The 18,223-nt window shown below is 42.1% G+C and overlaps 1 protein-coding gene across 1 annotated transcript in view; it reads right to left on the reverse strand.

Moving 5' to 3' along the window:
• Positions 1-18,223, reverse strand: part of hck (HCK proto-oncogene, Src family tyrosine kinase) — a 106,568-nt gene that overhangs the window by 26,183 nt on the left and 62,162 nt on the right. Inside the window, exon 10 of the mRNA XM_078555160.1 lies at positions 2,451-2,554. Coding sequence (XP_078411286.1) covers positions 2,451-2,554 — 104 coding nt within the window. The remainder of the gene's footprint in view (positions 1-2,450; positions 2,555-18,223) is intronic.

Here is an 18,223-nt window from a genome sequence, read left to right on the forward strand (position 1 = left end):
CACCTCACTCATCCAAAGCTTCCAGCATCACACCCATATTGCCCATACCTCTACCCACCCCCCAGCTATTTAGGTATGGTTGACACATCCAAGCACAGTGACACACAATCACTGACACCTGGCCCTCTCTCTCACAGGAAAAGGTTGCCCCTAATAACAGGCACAGGCAGATGAGCCAGGGTTGGAGGGTGGAGAGGGAGGGGTGTGGTTAGTCAGCTCCACAACTCCATCCTCCCAGCTCCCTAGAGGACATGTTGAAATGCATTAAAGGTCCAGAAGTAATGAAGCCCGTGACACCTGGTGCAGCAGAGGCTGTTCAGGATGATGGTAACGGACAACCTTACGCTCTCTTCAACTCTCCCCCCCCCCACCTCCTCCCCCTTCATCCCCACGCTGGGATGTAGCATCAAGAGGAAACTGAAGATGTGACCATGAAACTCCTGCCTTGCTTCACCTCAACACCCTCCTCTTCTGCTTGGATGCTTTCAGATGAAGAACTGTCATCTGGACATCCACAGCAGAGGCAGGAAGAGGGGGAAGAACTAGTACGCAAAAGTGTGAGGCGACACCGTCACTTGATCTTGCAATTCCCAACCACCAGCTCAGAGATTGGTGCTCTGCAAATTGTAGGGACTAGTAAAGAAGCAGGAGCAACACATGGTGAGTCATCAGGTATAAGTGGGCTATAGCCAGGCCAAGGGGAAACAGTAACTTGCGTGTCAGCTTCTGAAGGAAGTGGCAGGCAGATTCTGAAATAGGAGCTGAAGTAGACCCCATTTGGCTAATCTAGCCTGCTCCACCATTTAATAAGATCATGGCTGATCTGATTGCGACGATCACTCCATTTTCCTATCTGCCTCCACAACCCTCACTCCCTTGCCGATCAAAAATCTGTCTAACTCAGTCTTGAATATATTCAATGATCCAGCCTCCACTGTTCTCTGTGGAAGAGAATTCCAAAGCTCTCAGAGGAGAAATTCCTCCTCAACTGTCTTAAATGGTAGACACCTTATTTTGAAACTGTGCCTCCTAGTTCTAGATTCCTCTAAGAGAGGGGACATCCTCCCAGCACCTACTGTCACGCCTCCTTAGAATCTGATGTCTGAATAAGATCGCCTTTTATTGAATTCTTTTGGAGGTACAAGCTTGTTGGATATGTACGAATTTGTGGGCTAGACTTTGCGAATTAAGTTTCTAATCCTGGTGACGCATCAGCCAGCTCAGATGCATGATGTCAGGATAGCGCCAGATCAAGCTGTTCTGGTGCACAAAGGAGATGTACGTGTATGCGCCATTCTTCTACCATCATAATGAATGGGCTGCACAGGCTGAAGTGCAAGTCGCTCCTGGGAATCAGTGCAATGGCTCTGTGTGCGTCGCTATGTATGGCAATTTCTAGCCTTTGATCCTTCAAAAGGAAAAGCTATCTAGGAATATATTTATAATTGGGCTTCTGTAGGCAGATTTTTTAAATGAAAGATTTTACTTTAAAGGTGCATGAGTAAAACTACTGATATGATAATAAAGCATAACAATGAGTTATCCTCTTGATAACAAATTCTTTTTACATTAGGTTAAGGAAACTAGTATGTTAACTGAAGTCATTGATAAGGGGAGATGCTTAACTAAACTCTCCTTCTATGGAGTTATATTTGAATTTTGGTATAATCGTGTAATACCAAAACATGTGGATTATCAGGAAGAGGGGGAGGGAGAAATGTATAAATAGTGGCAGTTTGTTCTGGATTCATAAAGGTCCAAGAGCTTAGAACTGTAACATGCTTGTGTCCACAACCTATTTATGATCTGGTGTGGTTGTAAGCACTATTAAGCGTATGTTCAACACATTTATATGTGCTGTATACTTAATAAACTATGAATGCTAGTGTGCAATTGAGCAGTAGGCAGAACATTTTAATCACAAATTTCAAATTTCAAATGGGAAAGCAGGTTGAAAAATTCGGCACTGCCTGCTTCACAACTCCGCTGATTTTTGGGCTGTTCATTCCAGGGTCCTTGGTATCATGCTCAAAAGTACCTTTGAGCTGTACCTTTCCGTGGTTACACATTATCCTTACCTACTGTAGCTGTACAAGCTTGACGAGGTAAACTGTAGAATCAGGTAAGAGAACTGTTGACAGTCACAGTTGGTTGTTGAAGGTCTGCTTTCATCAGTTCTCAAATGCAAGTTTTAGGGCCTCAGTTCCAAACAATACTTTAATTCTTTTAACAAGTTATATGGGTGCTAGAGCAAATATACACAACATAACTTGCCACTGAATTGTTGCGTTTGTTGCTCTTTCTACGAATAAAATGCCCCACAACATTAAATGAACAAACTGACATATTCCCTGAAGAAATTACATATATATATATATTTTCAAATGTTTAATTATGTTGCACCTGATATTTCTTCTGCAGAGATTTGTAAAACAACTGTGATCACTTACTTGGGCTGAAAAATCAATCAGCTTTGGCAACTGCAATTTGTTCCCTTCGTCGCTCTTCAAGAAATCTAATAAACTCCCTGTAAGAGACAAAGAAGGGCTTAATTTTACAGGAGCACAAGCAAACAAAATTCAGCACCAAGCCACAAAGGAGATATTAGGACAGATGATAAAAAGCTTGATCAGAGGAAGGCCTGAAGCAGCATCATAAAGCAGAAGGGGTAGAGAGCCAGCGAGGTTTAAGGAAGGGAATTCCAAAGGTTAGCGCCCAGGCAGCTGAAAGAATACAGTAAAATCCCAGGTGTTTTGTTCCCTCAAAATCTCGAAGGGTGAAATTTATAGTGGGAGTGAATTAGATAGTTTCCCGCCATTCAGAATTTGACTGTTTTAAGGAAGAGAAGAAATAAGGACTATGTTTTCAGTAAATTCAAGACAATTTTACTGCTGACATTGTTCTTGTTTTCTTGTGTTGCCAAACAATGCACAACTTGTCATTTACAGAATAATACAAATTACAGCACATGACTGTACATTACAGGTACTGTACTTTACTCGAGTGGAGGTAGAGGGAGTGGGCGACATGGCTGATGCAGGCGTTGGTGTGGATGAAAAGAGCAATGTTATTGTTGACCGCTTCACCTTCTGTTTTTCAATTTTGTAAAGTTCTCGGTAAGGAGCAATAGCTGTGTCAATCACTCTACAAAAACGGCAAGGCTTCTTTCCAGCTTGTATCATGGTCTGACACCTGTTTTTTCAAATCTTCAGCTAGCCATATGTCTGCCAACATCTTGGTTGCAAATTGAGCCTTTTTAGGTTCTTCTTCCTGCTCTGGTTCATTTAATCTCATCAGTTCAACCAATTCTTCTGTAAAGTGATCCTCTTGATGAGATTGAAGCAACTCATCCACTTCACATGGCGGTCATGTCTTCAAATCCCTCGCTTCCAACTTGTTTTGCCAAGTCAACAATCCTGGCCACTTCAGCATCCACATTGGGGAACCCTGTGAAATCATTCACAGCCTCAGGCCAAACTCTTATCCAGGAGGCATTTATTGTTGAAGCTCTAACTTCATCCCATGAGTCCTTAATTATGCCTACTGCTATGAGGATGTTGAATTCCTTAGACTGTGATTGAAGGGTCTACTTCCAGAAGATGAAGGATGTGGCTGAAACTTCATTAGGTGTAGTAAGCCTTGAATGAGGCAATGACCCCTTTGTCCATTGATTGGATAAGTGAGGTTGCATTTGGAGGCAAAAACCAAATGTCTATTTCTGGATGGCTCTCTGAGAGAGTATGTGGAGCCCAGGTGCATTATTCGAGGATTAGTAGGACCTTGAAGGGCAGGTTCTTTTCTCTCAGACAAGTGCAGACCTCTGACAGAAAGCAATTGACAAATCAGTCTTCAAATACAATTGCTGCAACCCAGGCATTGCTGTTAGCCTTTCAAAAGACTGGCAGATTTATTTTTCCCTTTGAAAGCTCAAGGGATTTCTGACCTATAAACTGGCATTGGTTTACATCCAAAGCCAGCCACATTGGCACAGAGCAGAAGTGTCTGCCTGTCCTTTGATGTTTTAAAACCAGAGGCTGTCTTTTCTTCTTTCGAAATGTAGGTTCTATTTCACATCATCTTCCAGAATAGGTTAGTTTTGTCTGTGTTGAAGACCTGCTCTGCCTGGTAGCCTCTCTCCTAAGTGTATTCCTGCAGCACCTTGGGAACCTCTCCAGCAGCTGCATGGTCAGCTGAAGCAGCCTCACCCACTGACTTCACATTATGCCGTCTGAAATGTTTTTAAAGTGATCAAACCATCCCGTATTGGCTGAGAATCCTTTTGAAGTAAAGGAGACACCTTCTGCACCACCTTTATCATCACCGGTGACACATAAGAACATGAACGTAAGAACTAGGAACAGGAGTAGACAATTCAGCCCCTCGAGCCTGCCCCGCTATTCAATACGATCATGGCTGATCTAATTTCGGCCTCAACTCCAATTTCCCGCCCTCTCCCCATAACCTTTCAATCCGTTACTAATTAAAAATCTGTATCTCCTCAAATTTATTCAGCATCCCGGCATCCACTGCACTGAGGTAGTGAATTCCACAGATTCACGACCCTTTGAGAAAATTCCTCCTCACCTCTGATTTAAATCTACCATCCCTTAGCCTAAAACTATGGCCTCTCATTCTAAAATGCCCCACAAGGGGAAACATCTGCTCCACATTTACTTTGTCTATCCCCTTCAGCATCTTATATACCTCAATTAGACCTCCTCTCATCCTTCTAACCCTATCGAGTATAGGCCTAAACTGCTCAATCTCTCCTCATAAGACAAGCCCTGCATCTCTGGAATCAATCTAGTGAACCTCCAGTGAACCACCTCCAATGCAACTACATCCTTCCTCAAGTAAGGGGACCAAAGCTGTGAAAAGTACTCCAGGTGCAGTCTCACCAATGCCTTGTACAATTGGAACAACACTTCCCTATTTTCATACTATATTCATTTAGCAATAAATGCCAAAATTCCATTTGCTTTCCTTATTACCTGCTGTACCTGCAACTAGCTTTCAGCAATTTATGCACGAGGACACCCAGATCCCTCTGCACTGAAACATTCTGAAATTTCTCTCCATTTAAATAAGTTGCCTTTTTATTCTTCTGACCAAAATGGATAACCTCACACTTATCCACGTTAAACTCCATCTGCCAAATGTTGGCCCATTCACTTAACCTGTCCATTTCCATTTGTAAATTTCTTATTTCTTCATTGCAACTTACTTTCCCACCTATTTTGTGTCATCTGCAAATTTAACCACCTTCAATCCCTGAATCCAAGTCATTAATATAGATTGTAAATAGTTGGGGCCCAAGGACCGAACCCTGTGGCACCCCACTAGTTACAGCTTGCCATCCAGAAAAAGACCCATTTATCCCAACTCTCTGCTTTCTGTTGGTTAGCCAATCCTCTGTCCAAACTAATATATTACCTCTAACTCCGTGTGATCTTATCTTGTGCATTAATCTTTTGTGCGGCACCTTATCAAAAGCCTTCTGGAAGTCCAGATATAGTACATCTACAGGATCCCCATTATCCACTTTGCTTGTCACATCTTCAAAGAACTCTAGCAAATTAGTCAAACACGATTTATTCTTCATAAAACCATGCTGACTCTGATTGATTGCATTTTGACTTTCCAAATACCCCATTACTACTTCCTTAACAATGGATTCTGACAATTTCCCAATGACAGACATTAAACTAACTGATCTATAGTTTCCTACTTTCTGCCTCCCCTCCCCCAACTTTTTGAATAAGGGTGTTATATTCGCATTTTTCCAATCCACTGGAACCTTTCCAGAATCCAGGGAATTTTGGAATATTATAGCCAATGCATCCACTATCTCTGTTGCCACTTCCTTTAAGACCCTGGGATGTAGGCCATCAGGTCCTGGGGACTTGTCACTCTTTAATCCCAATAGCTTGCTCAGTACTTTTTCTCTAGTGATGGCGATTGCTCTAAGACACCAGCACGACCCTCTTTACTACTGTGTTGGTACAATTCAAGTACTTTGTTTCAAATGATTGAACCACTAACTGGGGTCTTCCTTTGATGCTGGTGCTCTTTCCACACTGAGTAACTTCTCCATTTCCTCAGTGCGGACCTCTCCTGCTCACAAAAAGTTAACTTGGCAGTATGACTACCAGATACACTAACACTGGCCCTTATTTTTTCCTCAGACTGTCTAATATATCTCATCGAGGATTCATTCAGAGTATTCCCGGCCAACATGGTAGCACTTGCACCATTTTTCAGTCTAAGACTGTGACTTTTTGTTCAAGCATCATCACCTTCCTGGGAAGTTTTTTGCTTGGCTCTGGCTCACTCATTTTTAAGAAAGCGCTACACTGTACCTATACTGCAAAATACTGGTCGGGAGTTACTATATCCTGTAAATCACAAGAAACCGTGTGCAGTTAGAGATGGCACATGCACAATGCATGGTTTCTATGTGGGAAAGACAACAAGCAGCGTTTTTTATGGCCTCGGACTTCAGTGTTTATTAACTTTCAAAACCAACATGTGTTTAGGTGAGAAGTTTAACATTTTAAATTGCAGAAAAGAGAAGTTTTGGGGCTGCGAACTGCAATCGAGTGTACAAACGCATTTGCACAGGTAAACAAATTTGCGATAGAAGGGGTTACGAATGATGGGAGTTGACTATATTTTCAATGGTGAAGTAATTTAAATAGGGGATTGTCCAAGGGACCAGAGTTGGAGCAGCGGAGACATTGCAGGGTTGTAGGACTGGATGAGGTTACAAAGATAGGGAGGCGAAGGCAATGGGGGAATTTGAAAAGAAGGATGAGAATTTTCAAATTGGCTTCTGGGCTGGCAATGCCTAATATGTATGTCAGCAATCACAAGGGTGATTGGTAAACAGGACTTGAAGGTTCCGAGATGTGGAAGGCAAGTTAAGGAAGGAAGAACAAAAAGGGAAGTCGCAGTTGCTGCTTAACGACTGACCATTATTAAATACACCATCTTAGAACTCTGTCCATATGAAGTTATTTGCTTTATACTTGGATCTTCACAGCACCAACAATTAAGAAGCGAGAGAAATTTCTCTGTCCACTATTTTAAATAGAGACGTTAACCCATATTAAAATAGTAAACGCAGGAATTTAAGTAAAACTGTTTAAGCATTCCTGCCCTAATATTGCACAGTGCAATTTAATTCTAATTTCTATTCATGGTTATACTTTCCCTAAAACATCTCAAATGGGGCAAGCAAGTTCAAGCAAGAGACAATCTTAAAATTTAAACCTACAACTAAATCTACCAAAACTGCTTCATTTTTTTCACAATATAGGGCAGAAATTTTTGCTCAGGGGGCGGGCATGCGCCTGGCCTGCTTGAGCGTGAAATGACGTGCGTTATCGTTGGCTGAGTGTCTGACGTCAGTGTGCAGCTGCGTGATAGTTCGGTAAGCGGGCACGCGCCGGAGTCGGCAGTGCGCCTGCCAACAATTAAAAGGCCCGTTAAAGCCATTAAATAATCAATTAACCTAACAGTTAGCAGGCAGGCGAAAAGGCCAAGCAGCCTTTGCAATTTTTGGAAACCTCATTCACAGGTGGGATGTGGTTTCCAAAAGCAAATATAGAATAAAAATTTTACAATTGAATTAATAACATGCCCCTGCTCATGTGAGTGTCACACAGAGGGGACATGTTTTATTACATTTTTAACTTTTTTTTTTAAAACAACGCTTCATCTCCCTGAGGCAGCTCTGTGCCTCAGGGAGGTTATGAAGCGCCCGCTTGCTAAGTTCACTCAGCCCGCTCGCCCTTCTCTTCCTACCCCACCCCCCTCTCCCCAAATACAGGCAGCGCTGAGCACTCTCACTTGCCTTTCATGTTAGGCAGGCCTTAATCAGCCCGCCAGTGTGAAATTGTGGTCTGGTGCTGATAATGGGCGGGGGTCAGCTTCCTGACTGCCCCTGCCGAGCCTGCCCAAGGGCAAAATTCTGCCCATAGTTTTATTACAGATTTAATTATTTGCTAACAGTTTAAGATCTGTGAATACAAGGAAATAATTCCACTGCCTAATTCAGAGTGCTCTTATATAAATATTAGTGAATGAATTACATGAATCCACAGCTTTTTACATGCAGTTGATTTAAATTTGGCAATAAGTTCATAATGGTTTCATCTAATTGGTCATATTATGGACTAGCTATAAATCATTTTGGGTATAATGATTATAATATCCTCAGTGGCCAATTTGGACATTTAAGAGAAAACCATATTTGCTACATGATTTGCTTGACTGCACTCCCATTAACTCTTTCAAATTTCCTCGAAAAATACTGCAACACCCTTCTTCTATATCAGCCAATACCCCTAAACGTCTTAAAACATTAACATGAGAAGTGACCAATAGATTGCATGTTTTAAAATAGGATACTGTCTTTAACTAATTCAAAAATGAAAATCATGTTGATGTAAAATACACTTTTTTTGCAATGAATAAAAAGAAAAACAATTATTCTGAAAACATTTGTTACAGTTTGAAAAACAGAATTTCTATTTCCTCTTGCTGCTTGCCCAGTATCAGTTGCTGTGGTTTAGACTGACTGTAGAAAACAGTGAAGCTGAAATCTAGCACATAACTTACGCTCTTCACTGACCACAGGAACTTGCAAACTCCCCCACACTGTTCAAGGTTGCAACTAAAGGAACTGCTTTTGTACTTACAGTACATTATCCAGATATAGCAATGCACGTGTTCGGATGTGTACACCATATTTTCCAATGGTTTCCAATTATTACAAGTGATTAAATGTTTTAGTCAATGGGAGAGATGTACAGAACCTGACTCGTGCAAAATCAACTCGTCCAATCCCAATAAACGTAGGACAGAATTAACTAACACTATTTTGTGGGGTAGGGCAGGGAATGATGCTTGGAATGGCTATCCAGGTGTCCCAGTATATCTGTTTTTTTGGATTTAAAGCATGGAAGGGAACGATGGTGGTTTTTATTTTTTTTTCTTTATTCTTTCATGGGATGTTGACATCACTGACAAGGCCAGTATTTGTTGCCTATCCCTAACTGCCTCAAAATGAGTGGCTTACTGGGATATTTAAGAGTCAATCACATGGCTGTGGGTCTGTTGTCACATGTAGATCAGACTGGGTAAGGATGGCAGATTTCCTTCCCAAAAGTCATTAGGGAGCCAGATGTGTTTTTATGACAAATTGATGATCGTTTCACAGTTCCCATTATTGTGACTAGTTTTATATTCCGGATTTATTAATTGAATTCAAATTCCACCAGGGGCCATGGTGAGATTTGAACCTTTGTCCCCAGAGCATTAGCCTATGCCTCCGGATTACTGGTCCAGCGACATTACCACTACGTTGCCATTTCCCCATAAAATTACTAAAATCTAAAGCTCTGCAAAAAAAAAAGCAAGAATGAAAGAATGAAAGTGGTTAAGCTGAAACCCAGTTTAGTAATGGCTGAGTCAATTACAAAGTATTCACAGATACAATTGAGGGTGATTTGTGGGGAGTAAGATTCAGCAGTATGTAAAACAGAAGTCCAGCCCAGTTTTGCACCCAGGGTAAAATGATCCCTATACATTTCTCCACTGCTAAAAGTTTCGAGTTTTCTTTCCTATAGTCTGGGATTCAGATTTACCTCCCTGCCCCCAAATTTCTCCCTTTTTGATGATGTTTTATTCAGTGTAGTTCTATGGGTGGCTTTAACCTCTGGTAAATCACCGAAGGTGTCCAGCATTCAAGTACAATTATTAACAATGAATGTAGTCAAGTTATTTGACCTGGTAGACATTCAAAGCCAAGCCACTTCTGTCCTTGTAAGATTAAATTAGCAGCTAATTAAAATCACTAGCCTTGGGAGTTTAAGTTACACTTTGGAGGAACATCAGATTGATGCAATTGTATCCACCCACAGACCAGTCTTGTATATCTAGTAAAGCAAAAGATCACCAGAGGGCTTTCACAGATAACATTGCTCTGTAGACCAAAGAAGAAAAGCCCATGCTAGCCTTCTTACCCCCCGCCAACTTAATCCTCTGACTTAAAATAGGATGCAAATCTTCCTTCAGTTCCGGACTCATTCCTTACTCTTACGGGCATAAAATGGATATATCAAAGCCAGTTTCAGGGTTCAATGTCGCAGGTGCAAAGGATGTCAGAAAAACATCCAATTCAATATTGGGTAAGCTGACTTTCTTTTAAAAATGTCTATGGAAACTGCTTGAAGCAGGCATTGCACGTTACATCAATGCCAAGTGCATGATCCACTTCAGCTTCCACCTGGAGATCCCCATCATATGCCAGTCTTCAGCAAACTTGATTCACCCCACATGATATCAAGAAATGCCCAAAGGCACTGGATACTGCAAAGACTATGGGCCCGAACAACATCCCCACTGTAGTACTGAAGACTTGTGCTCCAGAACTAGCCATGCCTCTAACCAAGCTGCTCTAGTGTAGCTACAACACTAGCATCTTCTCAGCAATGTAGAAAATTGCTCAGGTGTGCCCTGCCCACAAAAAAGCAGGAAAATTCCCAGTCCAACCAATTACCACCTCCCTAAACATTCACTCCCTCCACCACCAGCGCACTGTGACATCAGTGTGCACCATCTACAAGATGTACTTCAGCAACTTGCCAAGGCTCCTTCGACAACACCTTCTAAACCCACAACCTTTATCACCTGGAAGACCAGGGCAGCAGATGCATAGGAACAGTGTCATCTGCAGGTTCCTCTCCAAGCCACTCACCATCCTGACTTGGAAATATATCGTTATTCCACAGTCGCTGGGTCAAAATCCTGGAACGCCCTACCTAACAGCACTGGGTGCACCAACACCAGAAGGACTACAGCAGATCAGGAAGGTGGTTCACCACCACTTTTTCAAGGCAGTTAAGTCTTACCAGTGACAATCACACTCCATGAATTAATAAAACTGAGAGAGCTAGGAGTTCAACATCTGTTTTAGGCTTTTTCTGTTAAATTTGACATTGCAGGAAAGGAGGGGGGATTGGGTCTGCTCTGCTCAGGATCTTTAAGCATTTGCTGGGCAAGGGGAAAGTTTAATATTGTTGCTGTGCAACCTGGTGAAGCGAGCGCTTGGCTGATTCCACAGTACTTGATCTGCCCACTCTCCATACTTGTGCTGCCCCACCAATCACTCCAGTACTTACATTTGGGTTGCTGGTGAAGCCTGTGGCCTAATGTTCATTTCTTCAAATAACCAAGCTGTCTATATAGGAACAACACTTGCAGTTCGTCCAATTAATATTAATTGAGGCCAGAGGCCTAATTTTGAGTTGGCCTTTGGCTGCCAATAATGTGAGTATGCATTGTGGTCACAGCGCTGCCTTTGCACCTGAAACCGGGTGCTAGCAAATCTACATCCTTGTGTCTGATCTCCAAATACAAGACAAGTTCAACTCTTGGATCAGCTATCAAACATTACAAAGATGGTCGCTTTCCTGGGAATAGAATTTCTATAGTTTAAGTGGACTAGGAACCACTGGGAGAGAAATTGGATAATGCCAGCAAACTGGGTACTGACATTGGAACAGGTAGTCCCAAAGTCCAATCAAAATTAGGTTATAGGTCTCATTTAAATTATTGAATGTTTAAGGACCACATGGTGGGCCGCATGTAGACCTAATTGTCCTGAATGCAACAGGCCCAGCGTTGGTTTTGTTCAGGGCAATTCAATCTCAGTAAGGACCCTTAAAACAGATGTGAACCCCTATCTGCATATGCCTTTATCAATCTGGCGGGCAGGGCATTTCCATAGAACGCACGCACACCATACTGGATGAATTGACACCTGTTTTACACCCAACAGGTGCAGCACCAGTGAATATTTAGGCCATTAACTCAAATCCATATTTTTTCATTGTAAATTTGAGGTTTTCTCTGAGATACAAAGTACTCTGCAAAAGTAAATCCACCAACACCACAATTCCAGGAACAGTCTAACAGCTGAAAGGACACTTTATAAAAAGGAGCAATTTTTCAAAATACAGCTGGTGATAAAGAACAGTAACATAGGTAAAAACGCTCATCTTAAATACATCACACTGAAAAGAGCTCTGTAATAATGCTCAAGACATTCATTTTGTGCCTCTGTGCTTGTTGCCTGGAGGTCTGCTACTGCCAAGGGAGGAGGATGAGTTTAACTTTTAGTTTGATTTTATTACATACAAACAAGGAGGTTCATGTCACATTCAGCCCCTTGAGCTTGCTCCACCATTTAATAAGATCATGGCTGATCTGAAAGTAACCTCAAATCTGCATCCTACCTACCCCCGATAGCCGATCACCCCCTTGCTTACCAAGAAACTACCCACCTCTGCCTTAAAAATATTCAAAGACCCTGCTTCCACCATCTTTTCAGGAAGGGAGTTCCAAAGACTCATGAACGAGAGAAAAGTTTTTCCATCTTGTGTTTTAAATGGGCGACCTCTTATTTTTAAACAGTGGCTCCTAGTTCTAGATTCCCCCACAAGAGGAAACACCCACTTCACATTCACCCTGTCAAGTCCGCTCAGGATCTTATATGTTTTAATCAAGTTGCCTCTTACTCTTCTAAACTCCAGCAGATACATGCCTAGCCTGTCTAACCTTTCCTCATAAGACAACCCGCCCATTCCAGGTATCAGTCTGGCAAACCTTCTAAATTGGGCATTTCATTTATACAAAATGAAGTGTCTCTCATTTTGAGCAAAATCACTGTTCAACCCAAGTGCACTTTGCTATGTTGCTGACTACAACTACATGGGAACTGAAGCATGTGTAAAGTGACCTTAGGCTGGTTGTGAAAAAAAAAATATTCTTTTAAAAATCACCTTTTAATCCAAAGACATACTTCAAAGACATTCTGGCAAAGTCACTGGATTACACATTTAAGAGATTGCCATCTTTAATGATTCACTAAATAATAATAAAACGATTATCAAAGCACAAATGGCAGCATGAAAGGTTTCAACAGAAAAGGGAACTAGATGCAAATTTATTTTAGGGAACACTCGTTATCTCTCAGGGTCTTTGCTCAATCTGTTGCTTTAGTTAAAGCAGACACGCATCATCCTTTATACACAAATGTAAACATCAGAGGACATTGATTTTGTGGTTAAAGTTTAACTTAAAAAATTAGATGGGAGAAAGCAGAAAGTTTGGTAGAAATCAGTAACTGATGCCTCTTCCATTTTTGTTGCCATTTGCAATGTTTTATAAAGTTAACTACACAAGAAAGAAGTTCATTTGGGACTTGTTAATTGGAGCAATTGGAACAAATTAATAAAGTTTTGGATGGGCTAAATATGAAGTTTATGCTCCTTATAGTCATACATGGGAGCTGCTTTTCAAAAAAAAGCACAAGGGGAGGCAACATAGTGAAGCTCAGACAGGAAAGGAGGGGATTAGGAAGTGAAAAAGGGGAAATGGGGATGGAACAGCAGCTTGTAATGTTTTAATTCTCAACTCTGACCCAATTCCAAATAACCCATTTTGACTAAATAGTCCAGGTGTTCAGGTCAGCAGCAGAGCAGGAGTATACACCACTGACTCATTTAAAGCAGTGGCCTTTCCTTTTTATATTGGAGTCTTAGGACCTTGCAGTGCAGGCTCCAGCTTGGATCCATTGTTGAGCAGAACTGGAAGGCCTTTGGCAAAATGCCATTGCAGCGAAGCCATGCTCCCTTTTCCATCATGAACTGAAAACACACTCCTTAAGGTCTGTCTTCACTTCATTGACTTGCGCTGTTTTAGAACGGACCTGTCTTTGCTAGAACGCCACTCTCCGAACCCCACACTTCCGACAATCCACAGTCTGCCCACCCCCATCACAACCCCTGATGACAATGCTCACCTACATCACTCACCCCTGACACTGCTCAACCCCCTCACCCACCCTCGACACTACTCACCATACCTCCCCACTGCACTCCAACACTAAGTATGTTCTGACATCTGCCAGACTAAGGAGCCATTGATTCGGGATGATGAGCTGGGATTTGGGTGGGGGGGTGGGGGGGGAGAAGAGAGAGAGAGAGAGAGAGAGAGAGAGAGAGAGAGAGAGAGAGAGAGAGAGAGAGAGAGAGGGCATGGAGGGCGTTAGGTTTGAGCATTGTTGGAGGGTGTGAGGGGAGGGGTGAGCAGCGTGTCAGGGTGCTGAAACCTGATTTACTTAGAGTTTTGCTCCTGAGCAGGCTTTACACCGAAGGACAGCTCTGTGTAAAACCCAGGGTAAGTATAGGACAAAATGCCCAAATTTAGATGTTTACAGAGACCATAAGCAAGGACACCCACAGAACCATTTGAGGTTTCAGAAGTTCCTGGTTCTGGAGTAAATTGGCTCCCCAGAACTTCTGTTGCCATTGTGACCTTCAATAGCAGGAATCATCTCAGCATTTGCCACTCTTGGGATTGGAAGACCTGGGCCAATGTTTCATAAACCATTGGTTACAGTTTATGCACCATTATGAGGAAACTTAAACCATGTTGTGACTGGTGGGTTCTGACTAACTCATTTTCTTTCATTAGCGTGAATGGATTTGGAGTGAACCTGAATTTTGAAAATGAACTCGTCATGTTTGGATTTGAACTTTTTTTTTTTCTCTACAAGGGCAATTCCTACAAAAATAATTATATCTTTCATGCCTCTTTGTTGTGACTTTTTTTCTTTCATTGTCTTAACATTTAAAAAAATAAATGGCTTGGAGCAGTTAAAACAAGATGGGCTGGAATATGAATTTGAGGGCTTAAGCATGATAAGGCATTATAGAGAGTCATCAATGGAGTGAGCCTTGGTGGTAGCATTTCTGCCCAAGTCACAGGTTACTCCAGACTCCAAGAACACTGGTTCAGTCTCAACTGGAGCAGTGTGTCAAGTTCTGGGCACCACACTTTAATGCCTTCAAATCTTTCCTAGAGTGCAGGAAAGATTCACAAGAATGGTCCCAGGGATGGGGAACCTCCATTATTAGACTGGGGAAGTTGGGACTGTTTTCCTTGGAGAAGAGAAGGTTGAGGAGATTTAGTAGCGGTATTCAAAATCAGAGAGCCTGGACAATTGATAGGGAAAAATTGTTCCCTATTGGAAGGATCATGAACAAGAGGACACAGGTTTAAGGTACTTGGTAAAAGAAGCAATGTCGAAATGAGGAAAAACTTTCACAAAGTGAATGGTTAGGATCCGGAATGCATTGCCTGAGAGCGTGGAGGAGGCAGGTTCAACCGAGGCTCTTAAGAGGGAATTGGATTATTATCTGTAAAAGAAGAATGTGCAGGACTATGGGGGAGAAGGCAGGGGAGTGGCACTAGGTAAATTACTCCTTTGGAGAGCTAGTGTAGACATGACAAGTTGAATGGCCTCCTTCTGTGCTGTAACAATTCTGTGATTCTCCCTGGTGGGAGAGTTCAGATCAAGCTAGGCAGTTCAGGAGCAATGTCAGAAAACACACACTAAAGGGTAATGGAAATTTGGCACTCTCTCCTTAAAAACTGTTAAGGCTAGGTAAGTTGAAAATTTAAAAACTGAGGGTCACAATAAATGTTGCCTAACGAAAATCTAAGGGTTACAGAACCAAGGTGACTGGATGAGTGAAGGCACAGATCAACCATGATTTAAATTGAATGGTGGAACAGACCAGAGGGGCTGAATTGCCTACTACTGTTCCTATGGGGGGAGGTGTGCCTTCAACCATTTAGACTGAAAGCTCGTGAAATCACTAACTCTCTCTTAGCTTTTAAGACCCTCCTTAAAATTCACTTCTTCAATCAAGGTTTTAGCCATTTATCTTATCTTTGTTTCAGTGTCAATTTTTACCTGATTCCACTATTATGAAGCTCCTAGGGATGTTTTTCTATGTTAAGGCGCTATATAAATGCAGGTTATTGCTGTTGACTGTATTACACATAGCATAAAAAGCCAACAGGCTGGTTTCACTATTCCCCCCTGCCACCTGTGGCAAGTACGTGACCATGGCCATTTTAATTACCTGAGCTCACTAACGTGCAATTAGCTGCTTTCCTGCTGGTTGCTGTAAACTTGAGGAAAGGAGGGTGGTGCTTTAATAAAGCTTCCTTTGGGGAGACTCACCAGGATGTTTCTTGGGATGAAACATTTAAGTTATGAAGAGAGGTTGGATAGACTTGGGTTGTTTTCATTGGAGCAGTGAAGACTGAGGGGCGACCTGATCGAGGTGTACAGGATAATGAGGGGCATGGACAGGGTGGATAGGGAGCAGCTGTTCCCCTTAGTTGAAGGGTCAATCACGAGGGGGTATAAGTTCAAGGTGAGCAGCAGGAGGTTTGGGGGGGGGGGGGGGGGGCGCGGCAGTGAGGAAAATCTTTTTTACCCAGAGGGTGGTGACGGTCTGGAATGCGCTGCCTGGGAGGGTGGTGGAGGTGGGTTGCCTCACATCCTTTAAAAAGTACCTGGATGAGCACTTGGCACGTCATAACGTTCAAGGCTACGGGCCAAGTGCTGGTAAATGGGATTAGGTAGGTAGGTCAGGTGTTTCTCATGTGTCGGTGCAGACTCGATGGGCCAAAGGGCCTTTTCTGCACTGTGAGATTCTGTGACCAGAAGGGGCACTCCTGCTTTTCATGGCCACAAAGCAAAGTTAAAAAAACCCTATTAGGTAGGTAGGATTAAAATCCCTATGATTCAAATTGCAATACATCTGGGAAAATGTAAATGGTGAAGTTTATTGCGAGACAGCCACATATCAAGAAACTCTGATGGTATAAGCATGAGAATGTTAACTTAAATGCTTTGTCAACACTCACTTGTTACATAGATCACACACACACAGATGCAGTGAACATTGTCAGAAATTAACAAGACGACAATCACATGACCTAAATAAGGCGACATCGTAATAGATCACAATGTTACTGTCCCATTTGACACAGGTCACTGCTGTGATATAATTTTTCATTCCACAGGTAAGAAAATAAACTGCCATAAATTTCATGCAAACTATTTTCTCTCTCGCATGCGCTGAATGGTTTAAAACCGATTGTGAACACTATTGGCTTGGGACAATGTACACAATTAAAAACAATGGTGTGATATTAAACTTTCTCTGAGTTCATAATTATTCGAGGTTAGATTTATTAAGATATGATTACCAAGCATAAATGGTGAGATGGTAATTAAAACTCCTGTTCTCAAACATGTATCTAAAATGTGCATCTGAGCATTACTCATTACTTATTTTTGTATCCACAGACACTAAATGACTTCCAAATGAAATCTATTGCAAAATAGCATTAAATCTTTATCCAATGTTTATCAGGATTGACTGCTATCTTTCAAAGAGCGTGATACTACAACAAACAAACAAACCATAACTTGCACTCATACAGCACCCTTCAAAATAGCATTAAACAAAATTTGACACCAAGCCACGTAACGAGATATTAGGGCAGACGATCAAAAGCTTGGTCAAAGAGGTAGGTTTTAAGGAGCATCTTAAAGGAGAAAAGAAAAGAAGGGGGGGAAAGAGAGGTTTAGTGCTACAGTAGCATGATGTCATGGCTGCCAATGGTAGCATAATTAAAATCTGGGACCTGCAAGAGATCAGAATTGGAAGAGCACAGATATTTCAGAGGATTGTAGGGCTGGAGGAGATTGCAGAGATAGGGAGGGGTGAGGCCATGGAGGGACTTGAATGCAAGGATGAGAATTTTAAAACCAAAACATTCGTTAACAGGGAGCCAGTGTAAGTCAGCAAGCCCAGCGGTGATGGGTGAATGGGACTTGGGTGAGAGTTAGAACATGGGAAGTAGTGTTTTGGATGAGCTCTAGGGTAGATTGTGACAAGCCAACTAAGGGGGTATCGGATTAGCCAAGTCTTGGGGTAATACAGACATGGAGGAGGGTTTTGGCAGTCGAAGAGTCAAGGCAGGCAGTGTTGGGCAACGTTACAGAGGTGGAAATAAGCAGTCTTACTGTTGGTTCTAGAGAGTGGCAGTAACTAGCATTGACAGGAGACCAGGCCCTTCCCCACCACCCTGACATTTCCATCCAATGGGCACAGAAAGGAAAGGATTCTAGAGAGAGTAGGGAAAATGAGATCAAGGTAGGTCTCATTGTCCAATTTTTCTGCCATTCTCCCACCCAGTAACACAAAGAAATTCAAACCAGTAATTTGTCAAATAGACAGCCTGATCAGAATTTCTTAATGCCAAATTATGAACCAAAACAGCAGGG

Source organism: Cetorhinus maximus, chromosome 13 (assembly GCF_964194155.1).
Source record: "Cetorhinus maximus chromosome 13, sCetMax3.hap1.1, whole genome shotgun sequence".
NCBI classification, from domain to species: Eukaryota; Metazoa; Chordata; class Chondrichthyes; order Lamniformes; family Cetorhinidae; genus Cetorhinus; species Cetorhinus maximus.